We start from the raw sequence: 20,258 nt of genomic DNA, 5'->3' as shown, positions 1-20,258 counted from the left end.
GTGCTGCCCTGATTCTTTCCCAGTTGGTGATCATGATGAACCAGCCTGCTCTGGATGGGACAGCAGAGAGGCGGGGGGGGACGGGGAATGTACATTCACTGGGGGCTGGAGCTAAAAGGTGGGGAAATTAAAGAAAACATTTCCAGTGACTGAAGTGTTAACCAGGATCATAAACTCAGGATTATTGTAGTCATAGAGGCATGGACGGGAGTTGAACCCATGATTTTTGGTTTACGAGAGTTTGCCGCTTGGCCACCTCGCCCACACTGAGTGAGAAGAGGGAGAAGAGAAGTAGGTTTTCCCAAGGGGACAGTTTCCAGTGGTTGTAAACCCAGTGTTAAAGCACATTAATGATAGGTCAAGCACACTGGTGAGCACTGATGCCTCACAGTTCCAAGGACCAGTTAATTCTGGTCTTGGGTGCCTGTCTTTGTGGAGTTTGCACATTCTCCTCGTGTCTGCGTTGGTTTCTTCCGGGTGCTCCAGTTTTCTGCCACGGTACAAAGATGTGCAGGTTAGGTGGATTGGCCATGCTAAATTAACCCTGGTTTTAGGGGAATGTAAAATATTGGGAATAGGGCTTGGATAGAATTGTGGTCGGTGCAGAGTTGATGGGCCAAATGGCCTCCTTATGCAATGTAGGGATTCTGTGAGAAGGGGAAAAGAGTAAGTGCTGAAACGGAAACCCTCCCCAGCCACCCCACTGCTCCTGAGACCAGCTCACAGCAGCTGCTGCACGGTTTCCACCACTCTGGATCCATCTTGCTTTAAAATGTTAATTCATGGAAGGAGCAGATATCGTGGCGAAACTTTCCCCACAGCCAATTATTCAGTAGTGACACTGGCTGCAGAACCTCAGACACCATACCCCAGAGAGGGAGCTGGCCACAGCAGTAATATCCAACTAGCACACACTGATCATGCCTCTGATTCCCTCCTCTCCCAATCATTACAGTCAGATGCTGTCTCTGTGCGCAGTGTCCTCTTGGGAGTCAGATTCTCATCCTCTTGGGGGAAAGAAAGTTCTGGGTCATTTCAGGATGAAGTCTGATTTAGTTGTGCTGTCTCTGTGTTGTTTTTCAGGTTTCTTTTAGCTCACGCCCAGTTCCCCTAAGCTGCATGCCATTCTCTTCACTGCTCTCTGTCACAGAGACAGTCCCTTCTCGGAATAGTCTGACTGTTTCAGCAGCTGTGGGACTGAGACAGGTGCTGAGGAACCTGCCATCAAGCTGCCTTGCCAGAAATCCCACAGCTATATTGGGGAAAAGATCCCCTTCCTGTCAGCCTGCCATCCTTCATAGTGTCAGAGAGAAGGCTGAATGGAATACCTTCAGGCTGTGGAACATCTCATCCATGGCAAGCTGAATCGTTCCATTTCTGCTGTAGTACTCAGTCATCTAGGCATTGGTGAGGAGATTCACATCCTGAACAAGGGTTGGGGTGATGGGTGAAACCTCAGATTGTGGATCTGAGAATGCTGCTGAGGATTATGTTGAAGCAGGGACATCCCAGGTAGGATTGGGGAGGAGAGACACGTGAACAAAAATAATCCAAAAACCTCAGTCATGTGAGATTAGACATACATAGTATGATGGCACCTCATCCAGTTCCACCGTTCAACCGATTGTAGCACAATGGTTAGCACTGCTGCCTCACTGCGCCAGGGACCCGGATTTGATTCTTGTTTTGGTCACTGTCTGTGTGGAGTCTGCACGTTCTCCCTGTGTGGGTTTTCTCCAGAAGCTCCAGTTTCCTCCCATAGTCTGAAAGCCTTGCTCTAAGTGCACTGGCCAGGCTAAATTCTCCCTCAGTGTACCCGAACAGACACTGAAGTGTGACGACTAGCGGATTTTCACAGTAACTTCATTACAGTGTTAATGTAAACCTACTTGTGACACTAATAAATAAAATGATCAATCTCAACTCTATATTCCTCCCATTTCATTTGATTATCTTTGTCTAAAGGACAGGCATTGGGGTAGTGGTATTGTCACTACACTAGTAATCCAGAGACCCAGGGTAAAGTTCTGGGGACCCAGGTTCTAATCCCACCACCAAAAATCAATCAAAATCTGGAATTAGAAGTATAACGATGACCATGGAACCATTGTTGATTGGTGTAAAAACCCATCTGGGTCACCAATGTCTTTTAGGGAAGGAAATCTGCTGTCCTTAGCAGGCCTGGCCTACGTGTGACTCCAGAGCCACCATAATGTGGTTGACTCTCAACTGCCCTCTGAAATATCTGAGCAAGACACGGTTGTATCAAACTGCCTCAATGAAAATAAACAGAACTGAAACCTCAGAGACCAGCCTGTTGACTCTGCAAAGTCCTGCTTACTAATATCTGTGGGCTTGTGCCAAAATTGGGAGAACTGTCTCACAGACTAGTCAAGCAACAGCCTGATGTAATCACACGCAGAATCAATGTCCCAGACACCACCATTCCTGGGTAAGTCCTGTCCCAGAGGTGGTGACACAGTGGTATACAGGCAGGAAGCTGGAAGTCCTCAACATCGACTGGACCCAGTGAACTCTCATGGCACCTAGTCAGTACTGACTCAGTTGTCCTCCATGTTGAATGTCACTTGGAGGAAACAATGAGGGTGGCATGGGTGCAGAATGTACTCTGGGTGGGGGACTTCAATGTCCATCACCAAGAATGCCTCAGTAACGTCACTACAGACCAAGCCCCAAAGGACTTCACTGATGGACTGGATCTGCAGCAGGTGGTGAAGGAACCAATAAGAGGGAAAAACATACATGACCTCATCCTCACAAACCTGCCTATCATAGGTGTACCTGTCCATGACGGTATCGGCAAGAGTGACCACCACACAGCCCCTGTGCAGACAAAGTCCTGTCATCACACTGAGAATATGTTCAATCATGTTGTGTGGCATGATCACCGTGCTAAATGGGATAGATTGCAAACAGATCTAGCAATGCAAGACTGGAAATCTATGAGTCGCTGTGGGCAATCAGCAGCAGTGGAATTGTACTCCAGCACAATCTGCAACCTCATGGCCCAGTATATTCCCCCATTCCATCATTACCATCAAACCAAAAGAGAAAATGCTGGAAAATCTCGGCAGGTCTTGGCAGCATCCTACAGAGATTTCAGATTCCAGCATCCACAGAAAATTTATTTTTAAGACGGGGATTAGCCCTGGTTCAATGGAGAGTGGAGGTGGGAATGCCAGGAGCAGCACCAGGCATACCTAAAAATAAGCTGTGAACCTGGTGCAGACATAATAAAGGACAGTATGGTGCTGGCAGAACCTGGCCTGGGCCCCGGGGTGCTGGCAGGGCCTGGCCTGGGCCCCGGGGTGCTGGCAGGGCCTGGCCCGGGCCCCGGGGTGCTGGCAGAACCTGGCCCGGGCCCCGGGGTGCTGGCAGGGCCTGGCCCGGGCCCCGGGGTGCTGGCAGGGCCTGGCCCGGGCCCCGGGGTGCTGGCTCTCACTGGGCATTGACCTTGCAGAGGGAACACTCACTGGGTTTCGGTGAGAATGAACCATTGTCTTTTCCCTAGACTACCCGCCCCCATTGCACCGGGAGGGGGGGGGGGGCGGGTTGGGGACTCTGTGAAGCCACCCCTAGCCGATCTGCCGCTCCCCCGCAGCCGGAACCTGAGGGCGCGGCGCCGTCTCCAATAGCAACCGGCTGGGCGGGGACAGGGGACAGGGGACAGGCACTGTGGGCGGGGACACTGTACGTCACGGCGATGGGCGTGGTCTCGGTGACGTGGCGGGGCGGGGCTGCCGTCAGTTGGCGCTGAGCGGCTCCGGCGAGTGAGAGTTGCGGGAGAGAGAGCGAATCCGGCCGGCCTGAGGCGCAGCCCGAGTCCCGGTCCCGAAGCCGCTCCCTCACAGCGCAGCGCCCAGGCCCCCCGACAGAAACTTCTGGAAGCGTCTCGAGCTGTTTAGTAAGTGCAGCAACCCCCCCACCCCCGACACCCCCCCCACCCCCGACACCCCCCCCACCCCCACCCCCGACACCCCCCCCACCCCCACCCCCGACACCCCCCCCACCCCCACCCCCGACACCCCCCCCACCCCCACCCCCGACACCCCCCCCACCCCCACCCCCGACACCCCCCCCACCCCCACCCCCGACACCCCCCCACCCCCACCCCCGACACCCCCCCCACCCCCACCCCCGACACCCCCCCCACCCCCACCCCCGACACCCCCCACCCCCACCCCCGACACCCCCCCCACCCCCACCCCCGACACCCCCCCCCACCCCCGACACACTCCCCCCACCAACCCCCGACACACCCCCCCACCAACCCTCCCACTCCCCCCTCCCCCCCCACTCTCCCTCTCCCTCTCCCCCTCCCCACCCCCACTCTCCCCCTCTACCCCCCCCCCCCCCCTTGCGGCCCTGAAGGTCTATTGTCACTTCTATTTATATTTTTAATCTGTGATTCCCTCTCCAGAGTGACCAGGCAGCTGGATATCCAACTGCTCCGTTGAGGTGTTGACTGCAGCTGAAATTGAGAGACTCCCTCGCTCTCGGAAGGTGAGAAGTCCCTGAGCCTGAAGGTATTCCACTCGTCCCCTTCTCTCTGACACTGTGAAGGACAGAAGGCTGACAGGGAGGGGATCATTTCCCCAATATAGCTGTGGGATTTCTGGCAAGGCAGCTCTGTGGGAGGCTTCTCACCATGTGTCTCAATCCCACAGCTGTTAAAGCAGTCAGACTATTCTGAGAGGGGACTGCCTCCCAGTTCTGTCCCAGGAGAGAACAGCAGTGTATTTGGAAAGTCACAACCTGATCAAGTAGAGGCAACATGGTTTCATGAAGAAGAAATCACATCTGCCAAATTTACTAGAGTTCTTAGAGGAGGTCTCAGCCAGAGTGGATAGAGGAGGATCAGTAGATGTTGTTTATTTGGAGTTTCAAAAGGCATTTGATAAGATGCCACTCAAAAGGCTGCTAAGCAGGATAGGAGCTCATGGTGTTGCAAGTAATATTTTGGCATGGATGAAGGATTGGTTCCGCATGCATGAGGACGGTCTCAACAGGGATCTTGGGTTTATGCCGCACTATCTGTAACCCCCCATGACTTGCCTGGGTTTGCAAAACCTCACTGTACTGTCTAGAGATAATACACATCTTTTTAATCTGTGCTTAATGCTCCTTCCACTCACATCGTCGGCCTCTTTAAGACTTGAATAGCAAGTTAGTTGTAAAGATTCGCATTCTAATCAGTAATCTGTAAACTGTCTGTGCTGTTATATGCTCTGTCTGAGGCCAGAACTCTCCATTCACCTGACGAAGGGGCCAACCCCGAAAGCTTGCAAGTTTACTGTCAGATAAATCGGTTGGACTTAACCTGGTGTTGTCGGACTTCTTACTAAGGGGGGGACTGCCATATGAGGAAAGATTAAACAGCTTGGGTCTGTATCCTTTGGAGTTTAGAAGAATGTGAGGTGATATAATTGCAATATAAGATTCTTAGGGGGTTAGACAGGATGAATAATTTGATTTATTACTGTCATATGTATTAACAGTGAAAAGTATTGTTTCTTGCGAGCTATACAAACAAAGCATACCATTCATAGAGAAGGAAAGGAAAGTGCAGAATGTACTGTTACAGTCATAGCTAGGGTGTAGAGAAAGATCAACTTCAAGGTAAGTCCATTCAAAAGTCTGACAGCAGCAGGGAAGAAGCTGTTCTTGAGTCGGTTGAGATGTGACGTCAGACTTTTGTATCCCTTTCCCAACAGAAAAAGGTGGAAGAGGGAATGTTCGGGGTGTGTGGGGTCCTTAATTATGCTGGCTGCATTGCCAAGGCAGCGGGAAGTGTAGACAGAGTCAGTGGATGGGGGGCTGGTTTGCGTGATGGATTGGGCTACATTCATGACCTTTTGTAGTTCCTTGCAGTCTTGGGCAGAGCAGGAGCCCATAGCAAACTGTGATACAACCAGAAAGAATGCTTTCTATGGTGCATCTGTAAAAGTTGCTAAAAGTTATAGCTGATGTGCCAAATTTCCTTGTTTTTTTTCCCTTGTTTTCTAAATGTTAATGTTGGGAGGATATTTCCGTTCGAGTGTCTGACCAGAGGGCAGAGGGGTGGCGTGATGGTTAGCATTGCTGCCTCTCAGCACCAGGGACACAGGTTCGATTCCAGCCTCGGGTAACCCTGGAGTTTGCATGTTTTCCTGTGTCTGTGTGGGTTGTGGGTTTCCTCCCACAGTCCAAAGATGTGCAGGTTAGGTTGATTGGCCATGATAAATTGCCCCTTAGTGTTGTAAGATGTGAAGGTTAGGGGGATTAAAGGCTAAATGCATGGGCTAATGGGGACAGGATGAGGACTCCTGGGTAAGATCCTCTGGAGATTTGGTGCAGATTCGATGGGCCATTTCTGCACTGTAAGGATTCTGTGATAGTCACAGAATAAGAGTGAGCTCATTTAAGGTGAATTTGAGGATGAATTTCTTCTTTCAAAGATTGGTGAATTTTTGGAATTCTTTACCCCAGGAAGCTATGGAAGCCATGTCCTGGAATGTTCTCAAGGCTGAGATGGATAGGTTTTTAATCAGTTGGGGAATTAAGGGTTACCAAGAGAAGACAGGAAAGTGAACTTGGTGAGTGTCGGATCAGCTATGACTTTATTAAATAGTGGCATAAGCTTGAAGGGCTGAACGGCCTACTTCTGTTCCTATTTATTATGGTTAGTCCCATCACTACACCGATCACAGTCCAAAACAAACCCTTGACCTGTTCCAGCTGAGACCTCCTTAACTTCTCAGCCTCTGACTACCCTCCAGACCACAATGCAGTCTCTTCATTATGGTCTGTGTGATGGATGTCGTACAGTCTGAAAGTGTACAGATTTATTGAATTGCAGCCTCTCTCACCTGTGAAAACAGTTTACCCCTTTACCTTATTGGAAATATTAATAGTTTACAATGAAGAACTCTGGCAAAATGTCATCCAGACTTGAAACATTGGCTCTATTCTCACTCTGCAGATGCTGTCAGCCCTGCTGAGATTTTCCAGCATTTTCTGTTTTTGTAAACTCTGCTAATCTGCTAGCTCATCCCTTAAATATCTCCATCTTGTGTGAAGGGATCAAAGCTCTCAGTCTCTCTTCACAACTGTAAGCCCCCCTCAGGTCTGTACCACGCCTATTCTATTTCTGTAAATTTGACGAATGAACTGCTAAAACCTGTACACAATGCTCTAACTGCAGCCTGTTGTTAACCTCCTTACATTTCCTACGTGGCCACATTTCAATGAGTACTCACCAGCTGTAACGAGATTTGAGAGGTTAGGTGGTTGTGAAAAGTGCTGTATAATTGCAAGTCTGTCTTTGCTTTTGTATTCCAAACGTCTACCAGGCCAGGAATTCTCTGCCTTTTGTGGCTCTCGATGGTTTTGTTCCTGCTGTACTTCCAAACAATACCCCACTCGTTCCCCCCCACCGCCCCTGTGCACTCGGTGTGGAATGTTACAATTTCAGCAATATTCAGCTTCCTGATTGAACTGTGTCTGGTAACCTTTCTATAACCTAATTACCAGAAATATCCAAACTACACCCGACACACATCACGCTCGTGTTTCACTTTCATCTTACTAGTTTCACAGAATCTCAGTGCAAAAGAGGCCCTTCAGCCCATCGAGTCCTCACTGACACATATGAAACATCTAAACTCCCATCCAACCCTGCTTGCCAGCACTTGGCCCAAAGCCCTGAATGTCACAATGTGCCAAGTCATCATCCAGGTATTTTTTTTAAAGAATGTGAGGCATCCTGCCTCCAGCACCCTCCCAGGCAGTACATTCCAGACCCTCACCACCCTCTGGGTAAAAAGTTTTTCTTCCTGCCCCTCACCTTGAACTTGTGTCCCCTCATAACTGACCCTTCAATTAAGGGGAACTGCTGCTCCCTATCCCACTCTGTCCATGTCTCTCATAATCTTGTACGCCTCGATCAGGTCACTCGGTCTTCTCTGCTCCAATGAAAACAAATTTTGAGTTAATGTAATCTGGGCTGAGAGTTGTGAGATGAGGGAGTGCTGCAAGGTTGCTGTCAGTTGAAAGAGATGTTAAACTGAGTCTGCTTATATAGGTGGACGTAAAAGACCATGCCATTATTTGAAAAAGCACAGAGGATTTCTCCCCATGTCCTGGACAGAGTTTATCTTTAAGCCAGTAGTGGTGATCGAGTACCTGGTCGTTCTCATCCTGCTGTGTACAAATTGGCTGCTGTCGTTTTTACATTACAGCAATAATTACACTTCCAAATTAATCACTTTGCAATGCCCAGAGGATATGAAACACACTGTATAAGTGTGAGCTTGTTCTTGGCGCAGTTACCTCATTGATGGCCAATTTCTACCAGTTGCAGTTTAAGATCTACGCAGATTAATGAGAATCTGGATCTCAGGTGTCTGGCTGATGCTTCTGGCATGTCCTCATGCAAGCGTGGATCTCGTGGCCTGTAGCTGACTGAGGTAAAGAGCAGTAGAAGGATCACTGATTCACTGCTTGGTACCTGAACAATCCTCTTCCTCGTACCCCTGTCGCAGCTGAGAAAGTGGGATCAGCTTTCTCCACCTGATGTACTTGTGACGGAGCGGGAGACTGACCTACGCTTTGTAGGGGAAGAATGTTTCTGGATCTTTGCAAAATAGTTGTTTTGGAATTGGTGATGAACAGGCTTGTCAGCTTTCTGGATCCTACAAGACAACTTAAGCTGACACTTTAACAATGTGTGACACTGCGACTCCAACATGGTACAGTCAGGAACTGGATATTCCTGTCACTGAGTGAACATTCTCAGAGGCTCATATTGACACAGGTTCATCAGCTTGAATCCGGTGCATTTAGTAACAGGCCTCCAGCTCATATCTCACAACATTAGCTGCATCACTGTAATAGGTACAGTACTGATGGGGACAGGTCTGTTGCTGTATAACACTGGGGTACAGTACTGGTGGGGCACGGGTCTGTTGCTGTATAACACTGGGGTACAGTACTGGTGGGGATGGGCATGCCCCTGTATAACACTGGGGTACAGTACTGGTGGGGACGGGTCTGTCGCTGTATAACACTGGGGTACAGTACTGGTGGGGGCACGGGTCTGTCGCTGTATAACACTGGGGTACAGTACTGGTGGGGGTGGGTCTGTCACTGTATAACACTGGGGTACAGTACTGGTGGGGCACGGGTCTGTCGCTGTATAACACTGGGGTACGGTACTGGTGGGGGACGGGTCTGTCGCTGTATAACACTGGGGTACCGTACTGGTGGGGATGGGCATGCCCCTGTATAACACTGGGGTACAGTACTGGTGGGGACGGGTCTGTCGCTGTATAACACTGGGGTACAGTACTGGTGGGGGCGGGTCTGTCGCTGTATAACACTGGGGTACAGTACTGGTGGGGGCGGGTCTGTCGCTGTATAACACTGGGGTACAGTACTGGTGGGGGGCGGGTCTGTCGCTGTATAACACTGGGGTACCGTACTGGTGGGGACGGGTCTGTCGCTGTATAACACTGGGGTACAGTACTGGTGGGGGCGGGTCTGTCGCTGTATAACACTGGGGTACAGTACTGGTGGGGACGGGTCTGTCGCTGTATAACACTGGGGTACAGTACTGGTGGGGACGGGTCTGTCGCTGTATAACACTGGGGTACAGTACTGGTGGGAGTGGGTCTGTCACTGTATAACACTGGGGTACAGTACTGGTGGGGACGGGTCTGTCACTGTATAACACTGGGGTACTGTACTGGTGGGGATGGGCATGCCCCTGTATAACACTGGGGTACAGTACTGGTGGGGACGGGTCTGTCGCTGTGTAACACTGGGGTACAGTACTGGTGGGGATGGATCTGTCACTGTATAACACTGGGGTACAGTACTGGTGGGGACAGGTCTGTCACTGTATAACACTGGGGTACAGTACTGGTGGGGGCACGGGTCTGTCACTGTATAACACTGGGGTACAGTACTGGTGGGGCACGGGCATGCCCCTGTATAACACAGACCTGTTGGAACGTATGAGCTGTTCCTGCACTGTAAATTCCTCTGTACCCTGGCTATTCTCTGTGATGTAATCTTCTGTCCAGTGAATCTGGTAATGTATACGTGGGATTTATTTCTTGTTTCTCTCTAGTCGACCCGTAGTTTCTACCTCTGTTCCCCCAGTTGGGCTGGGTATCAGCACCATGACTGCGGAGCTGATTCCGGATGAAGATGGGTTCTACTCCAAAGCCAAGAAATACTGGAAGAATATCCCCCCCACAGTGGATGGCATGTTGGGGGGTTACGGACACATCTCCAGCATTGACATCAACTCCTCCAAGAAGTTTCTGCAGAGGTTTATTGGGGTGAGTCTCTTTCTCGCTACTGTTCTTTCTAACATTTATTCAATCCTGCCTCTGAAACGGTTTTATTTTTCGTGATCCCAGACTAACCTCAGCATGTGCAAGTCTAACCGAATGACAAATGTGATGAGTTTAATGTGCTCCTAGGGGTATAAAAGTGATGGGACAGGCTAACAGATATTGGGTTGTAAGTGCTTTGGGCACTAACGGTGAGGTTACAATTTAATTTATCTTTTTAAGTACAAGTGTAAAGTTTGAACCAGCACAATTAGCTAATGTAAGCATAATAGAACCATAATACAGCAGAACATTCTGCAAGAGTAATTCACCGAGCGCATCTCCCCTGCCTTTTCCCCAAATCCTGTAAATTCTTTCTCTTCAGGTAAATTCTCTCTTAGGATAGGTTTCTAATGAGTTTGATCCTGTTTGGGGATTAATGTTTAAAGAAGAAATCCAGACAGTAGGACTAGAGGGCACAGCCTCAAGATAAAGGGGGGCAGTTTAGAACGGAGTTGAGGAGGAACTTCTTCACTCAAAGGGTGGTGAATCTCTGGAATTCTCTGCCCGTTGAAGTGGTGGAGGCTACCTCGCTAAATATATTTAAGACGCGGGTTGATAGGTTTTTGACAGACAAGGGAATTAAGGGTTATGGGGAGAGGGCGGGAATGTGGAACTGAGACACGACAGATCAGCCATGATCTTATTGAATGGCGGGGCAGGCTCGAAGGGCTAGATGGCCTACTCCTGCTCCTATTTCTTACGTTCTTATGAAATCCAAACACCTTGCAATTCAACTCATTGTCCTTGCTTGTGCATAGATTACTTTTCCCTAGTCTGTATTGCTCTTCCAAGCTGACTGCTTCCTGACACAAGGCTTTGTGAGGACCACTAGTTCTCTTCCATTAGCTGCAAACTAAGCAAATCTTCCTGCTGCTTTTCCCCCTCATCCCAAACTGAACTGCCTGCTTCTGTCAGCAAGCACAGATATTTTAAAATAAAAGAGCCTTCTACCCAAGGCCCTACTCTAAATCACTATCTCTGTGGCAATGTGGAACAGCACCACCTGGAGGTTCTCCTCCAAGTCACTCACCATCCTGACTTGGAAGTATATCGCTGTTCCTTTGCTGTTAGAACATAAGAACATAAGAAATAGGAGCAGGAGTAGGCCATCCAGCCCTTCGAGCCTGCCCCGCCATTCAATAAGATCATGGCTGATCTGTCGCTGCTCAGTTCCACTTTCCTGCCCTCTCCCCATAACCCTTAATCCCCTCTCCTATCAAAAACCCATCAACCCGTGTCTTAAAAATATTTAGCGAGGCAGCCTCCACCACTTCAACGGGCAGAGAACTCCAGAGATTCACCACCCTTTGAGTGAAGAAGTTCCTCCTCAACTCCGTTCTAAACCGCCCCCCTTTTATCTTGAGGCTGTGCCCCCTAGTCCTATTGTCTTTTTTGAGCGGGAAGAGTCTTTCCACCTCTATCCTATCCATCCCATTCATCATCTTATACGTCTCAATGAGATCTCCCCTCATTCTTCTAAACTCTAACGAGTACAAGCCCAGTTTATTCAGCCTCTCCTCATAGCTCAACCCCCTCAACTCCGGTATCAGCCTAGTAAACCTCCTCTGCACTCCCTCCAAGGCCAAAATATCTTTGTTACTGGGTCAAAATCCTGGAATTCCCTTCCTAACAGCACTGTGGAAATACCTACACCTCAGACTGCAATGAGTTCAAGAAGGCAGCTCACTGTCACCTTCTGAAGGGTAATTGGGGATGGGCAAAAAATGCTGGCCTAGCCAGTGACATCCACACCCCATAAACGAATCAAAAAAAGCTTTGTGTTTATGCAAACAACTGCAAACAAATAATTTGGCCTTCAACCCAATTCTGTAATTCTGCAACCCATAGGAATAATTTATCTTTATAATGGATAAAATTGCCCCTCTCCAGACTCCCTGATGCCTTTACACATTTAGTCGTTGATCATTTGTTCAAATTTTTATTTCTGCTGTGGTATAAATTCTGATTTTACACAACAAACACAGACTGCCTTATGTATGTCACAAACCCAGGCTTGTTTTAATTGCATTTACATCAGAGTTTTTAGCAGATTCACATCAGATGCTCACATTTTTCTACAGTTTAAATCTTTATTTCCTTAAGATAAAAGTTGTATTCTAAAACATTTATGAATTATAAGCCAGATATTCACAACAAACAGAACAGAATTGTTTCTTTCCTGTCTCCCACTCCAATAAAAAATGTTTTGATGTGTTTAAGCGTGAGAGCCAGGGGATGTTTAATTCATCCGGCTGTGAATGGGTTTATCCCAATCCATGGCCTCCCTCTTATTGGAAAATGACTGAATTTTGGTGCCTGCCCAGTACCCAATACAGACCTGATCGTTCTGGGCCACTGGAGAGTGACTGCACTGTCTTGCAACAATTTTACGCCATCTTTCACTGTCAACAGGAAGGCTCGGGGAAAGCCGGCATGGGCTGCGCTCTGGACTGCGGTGCTGGGATTGGCAGGATCACCAAGAGGTTGCTGCTGCCTCTGTTTAAAATTGTCGACATGGTGGATGTGACGGAGAGCTTCTTAGCTAAGGCGAAGGCGCATCTAGGGGAGGAAGGCAGTCGTGTGGGCAACTACTACTGCTGTGGCCTGCAGGACTTCATCCCACAGCCCCAGAGATATGATGTTATCTGGATCCAGTGGGTAATAGGTAAGGCACGGAGTGAAATTGCTGTTAGTCAGTGAGTCTGTCACACGTATTGAGACCAAGTGCAGAGTTAGAGGGCAGGGAATCAGAGCCAGAGTGTGAACATAGAATTCTAAAATGAAGACTGCGTTATATTCAGTCCTTACTGCATCCTCATTTATAATAGTATTTGCCCATGTAAACCTCTTACCCCATTACACTCTCCCACCTGTGGTCGCACTGAACTCCTCATCATGGAAGCATATAGTAACATGACGTGTTTACAAGGGAAGGTTTCATTATAAATGCAGATCATAGAATCCCTACAGTGCAGAAAGAGGCCATTCAGCCAATTGAGTCTGCACTGACAACAATCCCACCTAGGCCCTATCCCCACAAATTTACCCCACTAATCCCTCTAACCTATGCATCCCGGGACACTAAGGGGCAATTTAGCATGACCGATCAACCTAACCCACACATCTTTGGACTGTGGGAGCAAATTGGAGCACCCAGAGGAAACCCATGCAGACATGGGGAGAACATGCAAAGTCCACACACTGTGACCCAAGCCAGGAATCGAACCCAGGTCCCTGATGCTGTGAGGCAGCAGTGCTAACCACTGTGCTGCCAGTTACAGAATTTGAAATGTGTGTCCACATTTGTAGTGAAGTAAATTGATAGGATGTGCATGTAGACATAAGATAATATAATTTTTCACTGATTTCAAGAATCAAATTATGCATCAGGGTCTTGAGACCAAGTGTGATGTTCAGGTGAAACCAGGTGCAATGACTAATAACAGGTCCCATTCGATGCCCAATTTAAAAATCCTCCTTTCCATCTTTAGTTTCACAAAATACTTTTCACCTGATTATTTAAACTGAAATAGCAAAACATTCTGCAGTTTGAGGCAGAGAGAAGCAGTTAGTTACGGCAGGTGGACTTCTCTGTCGGGCTGACACCTGTAAATCTGAAGTGTGACAGGTTTTTACATAGGCAGTTTCTACTATAAACTCATGCAGAGGAATTTGAAAGAAGGGACCACAAGTGTAAGATTTTTAATGCACTCTGCAGCAATTCTGCCTCTTTTCCCCAATCTCTGGAAACTCTATCTCTTATTGAGGTACATCGCACAGGCATCAATAACTCTCTACTGGGTGAGCTTAATGCTGTACGAACTCCACTGCCTAAAACATCTGCATTTAAAATGGGCCGTCGGCTGTATGAACACCACGTTGAAAGCCATTAGCTGTTTAGATCAGCGACGCTCTCAAATCCTCAGTCATTAGGTCTTAATGCTGCTCTGTGTACTTCAGAGACAGCTGTGTTTGCTCACAGTTCATCCCTCCTTAAGGGGCACTTGAAGAAAAACCACTCAAGAAAATAGTAGCACTTTCAGATCCAATTACATTAGCTTTAGTACTTTCACTCTCCCATAACTGGTTTGGGGTTATAGTTTGCAGTAGCAAAGGTAATTTTCTTCAACAATATCAGTCAGTATGTATTAATGTACAGTTACACCAGTTACACTGCTCATTGTGTATGCTGTCTGATATTCATGATGGGAACTATATTGATGAGTTAGCTGACTTTGAGAGAACCAGAGAATGGTTATGCACAGATGGAGGCCGTTCTACCCATCGAGTCCATGCCAGCTCTCAATAGAGCAGTTTAGTTCGACCCACTCTTTGCTCTTTCCGTTCAGATGTTTATCTAATCCCCTGTCACAGGACACAATTAACCAGCCTTTCAGGCTGTGCGTTCCAGATTCTAACCACTTGCTGCATACAATCATTCGTTCCACGTGCCATGATCTTATTGAATGGCGGGGCAGGCTCGAAGGGCTAGATGGCCTACTCCTCCTATTTCTTATGTTCTTATGATGTCTTTGGTTCTGTTGCCAATTGCCTTAAATAGTCAGGTCCAGGCTTGTTCTCAGTTACTACTCACTCAGGTAGTCATAGAATGTGCAGCAGAGACAGGCCATTCAGCCCCACTGTTCATGCTAACATTTATGTACGTGGGCCAAAGGGCCTGTTTCCATGCTGTAAATCTCTGACTATGACATCAGATCATTGGTTTAAGGTAAGGAATGGAGACACCAGCACAAGTCAGGAGCATGATAGAATACTTCCCACTCGCCTGGATGGGTGCAGCTCCAACAACACTCAAGAAGCTCAAAACCATCCAGGACAAAGCCCCGCATGATTGGCACCACATCTACAAACATCCACTCCCTCCACCACTGACTCAGTAGCAGCAGTGTGTACTATCAACAAAATGCACTGCAGCAATTCACCAAAGTTCCTTAGCACCTTCCAAACCCACAACCATTTCCAGCTAGAAGGACAAGGACAGCAGATTCATGGGAACACCACCGCCTGCAAGTTTCCCTCCAAGCCACTCACTGTCCTGACTTGGAAATCTATCGCCATTCGTTCACAGTCGCTGGGTTAAAATCCTGGAATTCCCTTCCTAATGGCATTGTGGGTCGACCTGCAGCAATTCAAGAAGGCAGCTCACCACCACCTTCTCAAGGGCAACTAGGCCAGCCAGTGATGTCCGTGTCCCACAAATTAATAAAAATAAAACAGCTGATTTTCCCCAATCCCCATTGGCCCTGGGCCCTTTTCTACCCCCCCACCCATCATTCCAACTGAGTGATGCAGCTGAGAATCGAAGCTACGTCCTGAGCACAGAGCGAATAGACAGCTGCCCTGGACTGTGCACATTTACCCAGTACAACACAGACCAGAAACAAATGATACTTACCCTGTGAACTGAGCTGTTCTCTAAGGATTACTGTTGTCTTGTCATTGTAAAATCCAGCCTGTCTTTAATGAGCCTCTGCTGTCAGTGTCCCCTCGTGTGTCTGCGACAGCCCCTTATCACTCAGTAACACCTCTGAAACCTAACAACAGTTACCCGTCAGGGGATTTCCCACCCTGGAAATTCTCTCTGATCTTTGGGTGCTGAGTCAAGCTGGAATACCAGTATCTCTGCCCCCTCCCTGTCACCCCAATACCAGGGGCTGGGATACCGTTAGCCCTGATGCCCCTCCTTCCCAGTACCTCGCCTCAAGCACAACACTGGGGGTTGATCTTGCACTGAGCAGTGTTGAAGGCTAATGACAAGCTGTCCAAGCCTGGTGCCTCGAGGTGCAGTTCCGCAGGGATAGTGAGCAGCAGCAGGACTCAAGCTGCCAGCCCTCTAGCCCAGTAATTATGCAGACACTGTAGGTAGAGACTGTTCTTAGTGGCCATCACCCTCAGCACATGCTGGAGTCCGTGTACAGGGCACTCTTGTTGTAAGTGACTCGGCACAATGGAGAGTGATGTTAGCAATGAGCCAGTCAGCACAATATTCAGCTCACAAGAGGCGCTTGTATAAATTTCTGCTGTCAATTCAACTGGGCAATTCACAGGATTTATAAATAGAGGCAGAGAGTACAAAAGCAAGAGAGATTAAATTAAATCTTCATAAATCATTGGTCACCTGGCACATATGGTCTGACTGGGCTTTGCACTTTAGGGAAGAAGGCAAGGCCTTGGGGAGGGACGGAGGGGATGTTCCAGGGAACAGGGAGTTCAGATAGATGGAGAAGCTGGGATTGTATCCTTAAGAATAGTGATAGTTAAGGGGGAAGTATGGAGGGTTTTGATGGAGTACGTAAGGAGCAAGTGTTTCCAGTGGGAGAGGGTGGGTAACCAGAGGGACACAGATTGGAGAGAAAAGAACCAGAGGAGAAGATGTGGAGAATTAGATTTGACCCAACGAGTTGCTGTGATCTGGAAGGTGATGGAAGCAGATTCAAGAGGAACTTTCAAAGGGGAAATTGGATTCTCACTGGAGAAATTTGCCAGGCTGTAGGAAAGAGAATGAGACTAATTGAATAGCTCTTTCAAAGAGACAGCACCGGTGTGATGGGCAGAATAGCTGCTTCGTGCATTGTAATTTTTACAATTCTATGAATGTAGGCCAAGGTATGAATTATGTTCCACGGCCTCCTGTAGTTTCCATAAGGGGGTCACTGAGTCTCTCTCGACATTGTTTCAGGGCACTTGACTGACGCTCACCTCACCCAGTTCCTAAAGAGGTGCCAAAAGGGTCTTCGCCCCAACGGGATCATCTGTGTGAAGGACAATGTGAGTCAGGATGGGGTGATTGAGGACGAGGTGGACAGCAGTGTCTGCCGGGACCTGTCCTCTCTGCGGGCCATCGTGCGACTAGCGGGTCTTCACGTGCTAGCGGAGGAGAAACAGGACAACTTCCCGGATGAGATTTACCAGGTGTACAGTCTGGCCCTGAGGTGAAGCTCACTGACACCCCTACCTCGCACAGGGGGTCACTGGGGGAGAGTGAGAGAGGTAAAGAGAAGAGAATGGCACACGGCTCCAGGCACTGGGTGTGATCTAGAAGAAACCTGAAGCATAACACAGAGCACAACTGAATCAGACTTCATCCCAAAATGACCTGGAACCGCCTTTCCCCCAGTGGATATATCTGAGGGAAGCATTGAACAGGATGCTGAGAGACAGTGTAAACAGTTTCATGTCCTTTTCTGGAATCTGACTACACCTGTATCATCACTGCATTTCTTCAGAGCAGAGTTTCCAGGGAAGAGGTGGGATACTGGGGTATTTTGTATTTGTCGCGCAGAATGAGCTGGAATCAACTGGTTGTTTTTTCCGTTCACCAAAAGCTATTAGCTTTCCAATAACAAGTCCCTGGCAGGAATGAAGCTTCTGATCTGGGTGAGAGTTCAGTCCAGCAATGAGGGAATGTTGTACCCTTCAAGATCACGTCTTGTAACCAGAGGCCCAATCTGGCCAGTGTTTCTCCCTTAGCCAGAATTATCTATCCACCCACTGCATTAACCCCCTTGAGAAACCTCAGTCTGAGCAACCTTGGTTCCCCAGTTACCTCAGCTTTGGGGCGTTACTTACGAGCAGTGTCTCCTTGCTAATGTTAGCCCGGTATGAATCTCAGACTAAGTATTTCCAGGGTTTTGGCCTTTTTTAATCGATTACTCACTCTGGGGAATTCTCACCATTAGAGCCTTCCAGTCTCTGCCTCTGTGCTCTCTCTCTCTCGACCACCCCCCAGTCTTGTGTGGCGTTTGAAGTTTGGAGGAAACGCGTTCAGATCTCACAACAGGTTGAGGCCCAAGAAACTTGGTTCAATTTTTAAACAATACAATTTATCAGATATCATAATTTATTAAATAAATGGATTATTTTTGTGTGACATGTGTGTTTTGTCATTTGAAAGTATCACTGCTGTAGGAATTCCCTCCTACAGCTCTCTGTTATGGCATTTACTGCCTGCAGGAATAACCCAGGATTGCTATAATGTGTGTAATTATTGTGCTCAATGCACCAGTTCCATGTTTGATATTTATAAAGCTGACTGGCCCTGGACGATACGCTGCTTCTCTCACCTCTGGATCAGATGCTAATAGGATTGAATTCTACCCTTGGGGCTTGAATGTAAAATCTAGCCTGAGACTCCCAGGAACAGTGCAGAGGGGGATTCTGCACAGTGAGGGGTGGGGTGGGGGTCAGTGGAGAGAGGGTGCCACACTGATGGTGCACTGCATGATCTGGGGGGATGGTGCAGGCAGAGCACGCTGTGTAGTCTGGGGGATGGTGCATAGTCTGAGGGGAGGGTGGAGTGGATGGTACTGATGGGGCCTGGTGAGGAGTTAAAAATCACCAGAAGCTGCAGGTACTGAATTGTTTGAGCTAATTAACTTGGTGAAGGAGCACTACAACCCTCGGCCTTCTGTAATAACGCAAAGATATAAGATTAATTCTGCGGTTAGAGAGGAGAGACAGTCTCGAGCTTTGTGGCCAGACTTTGATGGCGAGCAGACCACACCGAGTTTGTAGCTGCACTGGGTGTTACGCTGAGAGACTGTTTATTATGTGGGATCAAAAATCCCAACACCCAAAAGAAGCTGAAACAAAAGTCTTGCTGTAGAAAGCAGTCAAAATGGCCCAAGTGACTGAAGCATGTGTGAGCTACCAGGCATGTGCAAGTCGTCTGGCATATGCAGGTCTCCAGGCTTGTACAAACCACCAGGCGTGCAGAATGAGGGACACAGTTGTGGTGGAAGCGGCTGCAGTGAGGAACAGGCCGGGGGAGGGCACAGCGGAGCCTGAGAAGAGTCACTCATAATCTGGGTTTTAGATATGCTTTAGGTGTGGAGGAAACTCCCCTTGAAGGACGTGCCGATGCTGAAATTATGTTTAATTGTAAAAAGAAGGGTCACTAGCAAGCTCAGTGTCAAGTCAGGCAGGCTGCATAAAATACTCCATTAAAAAAGATACAATAGGTACCACCCCTGTGAATAAACTAGTGGAGGAACCAGAGGTGGAATCCAAGGCTTCTACACACAATCAACTCAGCAAGGTGCCACTTATCAAGATTGTCCAAATGGTAAACAGCAGGCCCCTGAAGATGGAGGTTGATACTGGCACGGTGGTCACTGTCATTAGGGAAAAGACGTTCGAGCATCTCCTGAAGAGGCTACAGCCCTTGAGCCTCAGCCTACCTTGTACATAAACTGGAGAAACATTTAAGAACATTGGGCACAGTTAAGGCCCAGGCCAGAAACTCCAAGGTATTTGGTGAAGGCGGTAAGAAATCTCACGACACGTGGTTAAAGTCCAACAGGATTATTTGGAATCAAGTTTTTGGAGCGTTGCTCCTTCCTCAGGCAATTCCCTTTTATGAAGTTAGCCGAGACATTTGGATTTGATACAGGTGAACGTAAGATGTTTCATTCCAGGTATGATTCAGGTAACCCACGAGCATGCTCCTTTCAAACTAAGTTTATTTAAGAATGTAGTTAGAATATAACACAGAATTGGCATAACTTTTACCAATTACAAGATTTAAATATTACATAGTATAACCCCTAACAGCTAGCTATCTCTGTTGTTCCAAGTCAAACAGCATCTCACCCACATCCTTCTTCAGAGTTGGCACAGAAGTGATGCCGGGCTTGCAGCTTTTTAACACCTGCTGTGAATGGGCCCTTTGAATGTTGGATTAAATCTCTGCTCCCCCGTCTTGGAATTTCCAGAAAGTTCCTGGAGAGACAGACAGGGACACTGCCTTTTTCCATCAACTTCTCACAGCTACTGAAACAAAGCTAAAACCTTGGAAAGCTCTATTTAGAAAAAGCTGTCCACAGGCATGTCAGC

At 48.1% G+C, this 20,258-nt stretch overlaps 1 protein-coding gene across 3 annotated transcripts; it reads left to right on the top strand.

The window, feature by feature from the left end:
- The first annotated feature begins 3,778 nt into the window (after nt 1-3,778).
- On the top strand, nt 3,779-18,283 carry ntmt1 (N-terminal Xaa-Pro-Lys N-methyltransferase 1). Of its 3 annotated transcripts, none has more exons than XM_080212111.1 (5): nt 3,779-3,925; nt 4,442-4,524; nt 10,165-10,346; nt 12,816-13,068; nt 17,104-18,283. In XM_080212111.1, exons 3-5 carry the CDS (start codon nt 10,185-10,187, stop codon nt 17,358-17,360), a joined length of 672 nt encoding a protein of 223 aa, XP_080068237.1. In that variant the 5' UTR covers nt 3,779-3,925; nt 4,442-4,524; nt 10,165-10,184; the 3' UTR covers nt 17,361-18,283. The 3 variants fall into 3 exon arrangements, with proteins under 3 accessions (XP_080068237.1, XP_080068235.1, XP_080068236.1); XM_080212109.1 differs by having other exon boundaries at nt 10,133-10,346; XM_080212110.1 differs by having other exon boundaries at nt 4,442-4,547; nt 10,133-10,346.
- Nucleotides 18,284-20,258: the final 1,975 nt, after the last annotated feature.

The sequence above is a fragment of the Carcharhinus amblyrhynchos genome, chromosome 25 (genome assembly GCF_965287045.1).
Source record: "Carcharhinus amblyrhynchos chromosome 25, sCarAmb.v2.hapA, whole genome shotgun sequence".
Taxonomy (NCBI): domain Eukaryota; kingdom Metazoa; phylum Chordata; class Chondrichthyes; order Carcharhiniformes; family Carcharhinidae; genus Carcharhinus; species Carcharhinus amblyrhynchos.
This window is presented reverse-complemented; position numbering and strand designations above follow the sequence as displayed.

Bases quoted from the DNA above. Each gene is read 5' to 3' on its own strand.
- ntmt1 (XM_080212111.1), top strand. From the start codon at position 10,185: ATGACTGCGGAGCTGATTCCGGATGAAGATGGGTTCTACTCCAAAGCC. The intron at 10,347-12,815 runs GTGAGTCTCTTT...CACTGTCAACAG, and splicing joins TTCTGCAGAGGTTTATTGGG to GAAGGCTCGGGGAAAGCCGG. The intron at 13,069-17,103 runs GTAAGGCACGGA...ACATTGTTTCAG, and splicing joins CTGGATCCAGTGGGTAATAG to GGCACTTGACTGACGCTCAC.